At 34.6% G+C, this 9857-nt stretch overlaps 2 protein-coding genes across 2 annotated transcripts; both read right to left on the bottom strand.

Annotated features, from left to right (window-relative positions):
• Positions 1–3747: 3747 nt before the first annotated feature.
• LOC146956560 (uncharacterized) lies at positions 3748–4646 on the bottom strand. The gene is made up of 2 exons (XM_085749466.1): positions 4569–4646; positions 3748–4458 (listed from the first exon to the last, which is right to left on the bottom strand). The coding sequence occupies exons 1-2, from the start codon at positions 4644–4646 to the stop codon at positions 3748–3750; spliced, it is 789 nt and encodes a 262-aa protein (XP_085605592.1).
• Positions 4647–7132: 2486 nt separating this feature from the next.
• LOC146956559 (adenylate isopentenyltransferase 3, chloroplastic-like) lies at positions 7133–8660 on the bottom strand. Its single transcript, XM_085729451.1, has one exon. It carries the CDS (start codon positions 8281–8283, stop codon positions 7300–7302), a length of 984 nt encoding a protein of 327 aa, XP_085585577.1. The 5' UTR covers positions 8284–8660; the 3' UTR covers positions 7133–7299.
• Positions 8661–9857: the final 1197 nt, after the last annotated feature.

Genomic DNA, 9857 nt, shown 5'->3' with positions numbered 1-9857 from the left:
CTCATGATCCATACCGGTAAACTGGTTATGAGTTATCAAGTTTATCAACCCCGACTTCAGCTCAATTGATTTGGCATTTTGATTTCCAAGATTAGCTAGCCTCCTCGGACTAACCCACATTGGTAGAGCATCATTTTCACCTTCATTAGCCATGACTACTTCTGGTTCACTCCTTGGAGATGATAGTTCAGAAGAGTGTGAAGAACCACTAAGTGAAATAGTATGCACCGAACCGGAAGGAGAAGGAATAAAAAGTAAGGATTCCGGCTGAGCCAGCCTGGCTAATCTCATAGCTTCCTTTGCTTGCTTCCTAAGTAACCTAGCAGTTTTCTCAATCTCAGGATCAAATTGTAGGTCTTCTTTAGCAACAGTACCTCGCATAAACAAAGTTCACCAATACTATACCAGGTGGTTAGCATAAAAAATAATGAATGATATAGGTATATGCATGAAAGAACTTTGTGCAAAATTTGACTTAACATGACAAAATTGTTTCAACACTTATGATAAAAATTTCCGTTACTCCCCGGCAACGGCGCCATTTTGATGTAGTTTTGTTTCTGCATGTCATATAACTATGTACACGTGAGTATATATAGGATCGTTTTCACAGGGAGTTACGTTAATCATAAGCATTTTCACAATAGTTCACATTAAGGGTTTGGATATAAATTGTTTGTATGTAAAACTAAATTCCTACATGACATAAAAGTAAAAACGAGAGGAGATTGAACTATTTCGCTTGCGGTATAAGATAACAACCAAGCATAACAGCAGCAATCTCTCGATCGATTAACAGACTCTAGCTTTAGAACCAATATTATCACAATCATTTCTACAACATCCTTCGTGTCCAAAGCGGCATCGTTATTTCTAAGTTAGCGTTTAAACATTCGTGTCCAAATTCCTTAAACGATAACAAAGTCGATCGGATAACTTAATCGACCGTGTCCAGCCTGATTAAGTATATGAAAGCATTAAGTTCTTGATTAAAAGCAATTATCAAAGGTTTACAAACTTGTCAAGAGTGTTATAACATAAGATAGATTGTTATTATAGTTCTAGATTCAAGAGTTTGTGTCCAAATCATCTTGAATCTCTTTGAAAGCATTAAACATAATAATAACAACAATATTGAATCATTAAGCTAGAACCTTATGTATTAAAAGATCAAAAGATTACATAATAGCTTGTTTAGTTACCTCAATACTACAAGAGTAGATAATAGCTACACATAGACATGTAAACTATGCAAGAGATGAAGGAAAGATGAAGATTCCATGTCAAGATCCTTCGTGTCCAAAGTGATCTTGAGTTGAATCTACTCCTCAACAACTTGCTTTGTGTTTCTCTCTTGAAATAGCTCTAACCTCTCTCTTAGAATGTATGAAAATATCTTAATAAAACAGTGAATGACCTAAAAGAGAGGTAAGAATGCTATTTATATGGGCCTGTGTTTTTGTACCTACGCTAATAGCGTGGTATGTCGGCCTATAATCTGGCCAATGGGCTGTTGCCACGTTGGCCTTGCCCTGCTTCTACGCTCCAGCCACGCTAATAGCGTGGCTTTCTGGACTCTTTACGCTAATAGCGTGTCTCACGCTAATGGCGTGTTTCTTCATGGCCTGCTACGCTCCAGGTACGCTATTAGCGTATCTTTCGGGAGTGATTACGCTAATAGCGTATCTTACGCTAATTGCGTGTTGCTTCATAAGTGCTCCAGATTCACGCTCCAGGTGCGCCATTGGCGTACCTTTCTGACCTTGGGCTTTTCTTCCTCACGCTAATAGCGTAGGACACGCTAATGGCGTGGCTTCCTTGAATTTTGACTTTTCTTGCTCCTTGCTTGTATTTTCCTGCACAAAAAGGGTAGAATAAGGCTCAAAAACATAAATGACATATTAACACAATATTTGGAGTTTTCCATAGAGAATCTTGCAAGACAAGTCACTAAAATGCCTAAACTCCTATATGAAATATATCACTTTTAAACACTTATCAGTAGACTATCAACCACGCCGCCTCCAGGATAAAACAAGCCCAGCTACAACTGTGCGGTTAACTACTGCACCGTAGAAAACCGTTCGAGAATTACAGCTTCAAATATGGTACTAAGACCACTCTTTAATACTGAAACCACTTTAATATGGTATTATTACCATTCTATTAATGGTGCTAAGACCACTCAAATATGGTGTTTCCACCATTCTAACCTTTAATTTCTCCAAACTATCAATATGGTACTATGACCACTCAAATATGGTGTTACCACCATTTCTCCTCAAATAGAAAAATATTGTTATAATATTTATATACCGTTAAGATCATTCTTGATTCCGACGGGACATTATTATTCCAAATAGGGACTATGATCTTAAAAGTACTCTTTATTCCGAAGGGACATATATTACCGAAGGGACTATGTTTTTAAGACCATTCTTAATTCTGAAGGGACATTAAACCGAAAAAGGGACTATGGTCATAATAACACTCTTAATTCCGAAGGGACAGAAAGGAGTAGAAAAAGGAGAAGGACTTGTTAAACAAGTCAAAGGAGGGAGAAGAGAGGAAAGACTCGTCAACACAAGTCAAGAAAGGGAGAAGAGAGAAAGAGTTCCCGACAACTCAATGAAACTCTTTGGTGTGTGGAATGCACTGTGTGAGCTCTCTATTTATAGAAAAAATTCACAACTAATAAGTGAGAAACTTTGGGAACAAGTAATACATTACTTTGTCATTAAGTAATTCACATATTAGATCTAGTACAAAAATATCTCAATTGAGTACCAAAATATATTATATTGAGTACAAAAATATATTATATTATGTACCAAAATATATTTCAGATCAAGCACCAAAATATTCTAGATTGCGTTACAAAATATTTTAGCAAAACTTGGGGACTAAGAAAGCACTTTCTAATAATGATTAAATTAATTATTTAATTTATCATTTCCAAATAATAAAATATATATCAATATATATTTTTCTCTAGTGCTTATGTACCCCCATTAATTAGAGGTACACCCCCACTATATAAACACTACTAATGTGTGTGTTCCATCCGATGTGGGACTTCCACTTTTTTCAATTCACACAACACTAGTTCTAGATTTTTTTTTTTGCCCTACTTTATTCCCAAAAATACAAAAATACCCTACTTTTTTCGGAAAAATGCAAAAATGCCCTACTTTTCAGTACCACGCCACTCCCAGTAGCGAGGTACCTAAAAGTTGCCAGCCATACCACGCAACTGCAACAGGCGTGCTATTTTGTGGGTTTTTTTTAATTTTTAAATACCTCTCAACTTGGTGTTGAGAGGTATAATAAGGACAAAAAATTTCATAACATGCATGGACACACGTAAATGATGCATGGAAAAATAATACTCCCTCCGTCCCATATTACTTGACCTATTTAGAATATTTACACTATTCATGTAACATGCTTTGACTCTATTTTTCTACTAATATATAAAAACAAAATATAGCATATAAGATGTTGTTAAATTCGTCTCGATTAATATTTTTAAAATATCAAATATTCGTAATTTTTTCTACTAGATTATTAAAGAAATTTAAGTTTAAAATTGTGCATTGGCATACGTGACAGAGTCAACTAGGTCAAGCAATATGGGACGGAGGGAGTAATAATAACTTAATTTAAATAAAGGTAATTATAATAATAATCATAATATTTATAAAATAAAAAAACGAAATACAATAAATATTAAATACTACATTTCTACTAATGTGTAATATTAATGCAATCTTTGCGGGAATGACCAGACATCCTACAAACGTCGCATCTTCTCTCGGTTTCCACATCGTCCATCTCGGTCCTAATGCGAGTAATTGGTGGACGACCTTTCTTTGCCCGACGCATGGACTTGTTGGGAACCACCTTCAGTCCTTCATAATCAGGCCAATATGTCTGGTGGTGAACCACGTCGAAGTGGATGTTGTATACGGCGTATACACACTGATTCGTGAATTTTGGATCGACAAAAGTCTTGTAGTCGTGAGAAAAGCTAGAACATGCGGCAATGACATGTGAGCATGGTAGGTGTAACGCTCTGAATCGTCCACAGTCACACCATTTATTTTGCAGGTCCACCTTGTATTCTCCCTTTGGTAATCCTTCTTTATGGTCGATGGTTTCACGGACGGAGAAGGTATACCGATCCCGGTCAAACTGAGTGACATGATGACTGTTGGATTTATGAGCCTCATCTCTGAGATATTTCATGATGTTTTCTGAGAATGGCTCACCAGAATTTACCCTTGCCGCTGCCTCATGTCCTCTTTTAGCAAACAAGGCCGCCAACCTGTAATATGATGCTTTCACAATAGCTGTGATCGGGAGTCCTCGAATACCCTTATACACGTTGTTTTGTGACTCTCCGATACGTACTTTTTCCGCCAACACCAACAAACCTACTATCTCACTTCTCTCCGGCTTCGATCAGCTCCAATGAACAATTTCTGGATATGGGATGGCCAACACGGGAACACGATGTGTCGTTGTCGTTGGGTTATGGTAGTCAAATACAACCAACTACAGATAACAATGACGAAGACCAACATGACTCTCAAGTAAATCGCGGAAGAAATCGTCGAAGACGAGGGTGTGGGACAGGAGGGCATTTATAATAACAGTTGACTTTCTTGTATGGTAATTTTATTTGTTATATAATTTTTATTAGTTTATTAAAATTAAGTTAATTTTAATTTATTATTATTAATATTGCATGCATATTTACGTGTCCCAAGTTTTATAAAATTTTTTTGTCTTTATTATACCACTCAACTTGGAGTTGAGATGTATTTAAAAATTAAAAAAAAACCCACAAAATGGAACGCAAGTCCAACTTGCGTGTTATTTAAAAAAAACAAAAAATAAAATACCATGCAACTTGGAGTTGCGAGGTATAGTAAGTCCAAAAAAATTTTGGGTACCTCGCAACTGGAGATGGAGTGGTACTGAAAAGTAGGGCAGTTTTGCAATTTTTCGAAAAAGTAGGGTATTTTTGTAGTTTTGGAAATAAAGTAGGGCACAAAAAAAAACTCCTAGTTCTACCCAACATGGGAATTTGTGTTTAGTCTTTTTACTCAATTTCCACACATGTTCCAACAACATAAATAGCTCTCTTCGAAATAAATAATTAAAAAATATATAGCTAGTAGTCCATAACCATTTTAAAATCATTAAATTTATAATTGGCCATGGATGGTCCATTAAAGTATGGGATAATATATTGGATGTCTGGTTCATAATTCACTGGAAGTTGTGGCAAGTTGACATTGGCTCATTGTTTTTATTTGATTATTTAGTGAATGGATGCACAAAAAATTTCCAGATAATGGGAGGATGATACACCGCAACAAAGAAAAACATAGGTTATGGGGAAGGAAGCTCTCATGTGAAAGTTTTATATATGGTTTTATTTCTTGTATAATATTGTATACTATTTGAATTATTCATTTACCCAGTTGTTACAAATTTTAACAATATTATGTTTACTCAGACGGGTAAACAAACAATATTTTCTTGTATAATATTGTATGCTATTTGAATTATTTATTAATTTATTAATTTGTAAATTATAAACAATTTATTTTAATGAGTTACGACTTTCAAATTGTAACAAACCGTATTTATATTGTTCAATGATACCAGTAATATATCATTTGTTTCTATCCTAAAAATGTTGGGTGAGAGATACAATAGACTATTCAATTTGCCTTATGACAGTGAAGTTGATAGTTGGAGTTGGTCTTGGAGAAGGACTCTTTTCAATGGGAGTTGGAATTAATTTTTGTGCAAGCTAATGTGAGTGATAGGCGGGAAAAGATTCCTTAATGTGATTGGAGAGTCCAGTGGAATCTCAACCACACGTTTAACTCTATCATAGTTGGTCAAAATTATTATAAAATAAATGGACGTTGGAGATTCTCACTGCACCCGATCCAGTGAAAAAGACACGGAAGAGAATCCCAATCCGTGATAGGGTGTGGAGGCATGATCACAATGATATGTATATTGTTAAAGAGATGTATAAGTTAGTAGTGAGGTACAACTAATTTTTTCTGGAAATTGCTCTTCTTCTTTTTTAAAATTATTCATTCCCTTAACTCAACATGAGTTATCTCTCGCTCGACATTTTCAACGAGAGTTAACTCACGCTTTTAGGATCAGTTCAATCATTTTATAAGTCGATTCAACCGATCTTAAAAGTGTCAATGTAAGTTAATCCACACTAAAAATATCGAGCGAGAGTTAGCTTATAATGAATTAAAGGAATGAGTAATTTTGAAAAGGAGAAGAGCAATTTTCAATTTTCCCTAGTGTGAGATTACTAGGAATAGGAAGGTACAACTAAAGGAGTCCTTTTTGCTTGTATATTTTTAAATTTGGACACTTTTCTCCAAAAAAGTGCTGTGCCATCTGCCATGATCCTTTTGTGGTTTGTTCTTGGGAGGTAAATGATTGAGAGAAAGGTTTGCTCTGATTTGGCTGGCATTGTCCAGTAAAGTAAAGTGATAGATGAAATTTTTTTACCAAAAAAAGATTGTAATAATTGTTTTACCAAAAAAACATTGTAATTTTTTTACAAGTGATAGATGAAATTTTTTTACCAAAAAAAGATTGTAATAATTTTTTTACATAGTTTTGTGGTGTCCGTTTTGTGGTGTCCGGGTTTCGAACCCCAGACCTATATTATGCATTGTCTTACATAGTTATCAAGTCACTTTATTATAATTTATAATCGTTATAAAAATATCTATATAGTAAAATCTAGGGGAATTAGTCACTTTAGTCCTTGAATGGAAAAAGAATAGTCACTTTAGTCCCTGAATGTAGAGAAATTGCAAAACAGTCCTTGAATGTAGACTTTGTTGGTCAATTTCAGGGACTAAAGTGACTAACGGAGTCTAAATTCAGGGACTAAATTGACTAACGGAGTCTGCATTCGAGGACTAAATTGACTAACAGAGTCTACATTGAGGGACTACTTTGCAATTTATCTGCATTCAGGGACTAAAGACACGACTCCTTCCCTATTCAGGGACTAAAGTGACTAATCTCCCTAAAATCTAACTAGATAACCACGTAAAAAAAACACTGCTTGTATTAAAAAAAACTCTATATTGAATGGGATTCCAGATAATACATTTTGTATGCACATATGAAACATCTTTATTTATTTATTTATTTGTTCAAAACTCTCCTTACGCCCTCAAGCAAAAATGGAACATTTATTTGATAATCAATAATATAACAAAATTTCATCATCTTCTAACATGTTGCAGTAGCCATAAGATCACTCCGAGAAATTGGCACTCTAAGATTGGAAGAAGATTTTACAACATTAGCAGGATTTCTTGAGTCATATAAAAATTGTGCCACAATCATAGCACTAGGCTCTGCAACAATCTTCTTCCATGTTTCATCAGCTTCTTTTCCACGCTTCTTAAAAACAGGTGTAGCATCTAATCGATGAATGTTCCATCTCTTAACACTCTTAAGCCAATCAATTTTTCCCAGTTGTTTCCTAGCTAATTTCCATGTATTCATCTTCATTTCACTCACTGCTTTTTCTAGCAACATTTTTTTAGTTTCATCGTCGACATAACTTTCTCTACGAAAATACTCGTCGAATTCAGGAACACCGATGGCTTTTCTTATCCCTTTTGAGTAATCCCCGTTCGGATTATAAAAGGGTCGCAACTCATTAACCATTCCATTGTTTAACATTTGATCAACACGTTGGTCTATGTAGGAACGAAGAATAGGCATGGCAACATCAACCCAAAGGCAACAAAAATTGTACCTCGATCGAAAATTGTAATCATCATCGTCTACTAAGGCTTCGAGGTAGGAATTTGAGCCACCAACGATGATCGGATGTTTTCCAAGGCTCGTGATTGAATCAATGGCTGAGGTTGATTTTTCACGAAAATCATTGGATGTGAACTCTATGTTTGGGTTATGTGTTCCTAGTAAATGGTGTGGTATTCCTTTTTGTTCTTCAAGTGTGATTTTGTTTGTTACTATGTCGAGACCTTCGTAGATTTGAATTTTGTCTGAGTTGATTATTTCTGATGGGAAATAATTGGCTAAGTCAATTGAAAGCTTTGACTTTCCTGTTCCTGTTGCTCCCATCACCAAAACTACATTTTCTTTTTGAATTTGTCTCATATTCAGTTTTTTGCCACTGCATTGAACATTGCTTGTTAAGGGTTGTCTAATTAGTCTGCACATGGACAATGAGATGCTCATGATGATGATAAAAATTAATTCAAAGAAAAAAACAAGAAATTTGAGGTAAGAATTGGAATCAATTAGTACTACGTCGACTTTGGTAGGATCAGATAACAACTAACGTACTAATATTTGTCTATACGAAAAATTGTTGGAGAGGTGATTTTAGTTATGTGATTTGGAGGAATGTGATTGTGAAGGGCTAAGGTTGCATAGGTTGTGCTTGTTCTTGTTTTTCAAGACATATGTATGACTATGAAGAGCTAGCTTTTAAACTGTGCTGTGCCTTTGGAGATGAGAATTTGGCCTAAACCGTTTCTGAAATAAGGCTGTAGCTATAGCACGTTTTGAAAGCTCAGACACAAGAACTGAAGTGGTAATGGTAACTAAATATTGAGGACAAGAGAAGGGTGTTGTCAAGTATTTATAGCATAGGGAAGTCCAAAGAGATCAAAAGTGTCACTATCTACTCCACTTTTTGATTTCATAATTTACTATATGCTTCTCTCTCTCTTTTATAATAAAAAGTTTAGGCGAATTCTATTTTAGGAGTTCGTAGACTCAGAGAATGTTGACATAGATAATTATATAATAAACTTGTAAGGTGAGTATTATCCCCAACTTATAAATATATTTTTAGGTCTTATCTTATCTGATGTAGAATTCTTAATCGGAGTTAAATTTGTATCTTTACAGAGTACGAATCAACTACTTATTAATTAGATCAACATCCGTGCGCTACTATACGATTCTGAGGGAATATAATAAATTAAGTAGTGTTAGGAATTATTGAGTGTCAACTAGAAAGGAAGGTAGTGGCCATGTCAAATATTCTGCCAATATATTTGTATTAAGTACTTTATGCCATACACAAATGTTGCTGGTCCACTGCAGGCTCATAGAAGCTAGCTAGCTCTTCAATTAATTCATTATTCAAGCTCATTTAATTTTTTTTTTTTTTTTGAGAAAACAGTGGGCACGGTAGGTTCTATACTTTTAGTGGATTATATGTCAAAAGTGGCAAATTGCATAAAGAATATATAGACCATGATATGGTCTATTCTTATTATTCTCTAATATTTGTTTGTTTCGTATTTTGTATGTATGTGTCAATGTGTGTTTATATATACGTTTTTCCCCCTTGGAGCTGGGTAGCATTGTCATTTAGTGATTAGAAAAGAGCTTTTCCACTCATCCTGTCTCACAAGATAGGGTAAACTATTCTCTTCCTTTATATAAAGAAAACTAATTGAATTTACATTGAACTTTTATATATTTTTTTTGGACATCTTTGAATTTGTACCCTCATACTTTAAAATTAAAGGTACGACATAACATCAATAAAATAAAATTAAGCACATTAAAAATCCTTATTTGAGATGAATCTGTTTACAACAAGGTTGTATATATGCTACTAATCATCATATATCTTTAGTCTTTGCTAACTGTGGACCAAAATGCTTGTCAATGATATAAAAATTAAAAGGATGGGAATTTAATGTTTTTTTAGTCAAATTGGTAGCCTAAGGTGATTTATGACATCATGGTTGACCCAACCAATACGACAAAAAAGTTTTCCTCTTGCCCAAAAG

This window comes from Medicago sativa, chromosome 1 (assembly GCF_051527215.1).
Source record: "Medicago sativa cultivar Bolivia chromosome 1, Bolivia_mono, whole genome shotgun sequence".
NCBI classification, from domain to species: Eukaryota; Viridiplantae; Streptophyta; class Magnoliopsida; order Fabales; family Fabaceae; genus Medicago; species Medicago sativa.
This window is presented reverse-complemented; position numbering and strand designations above follow the sequence as displayed.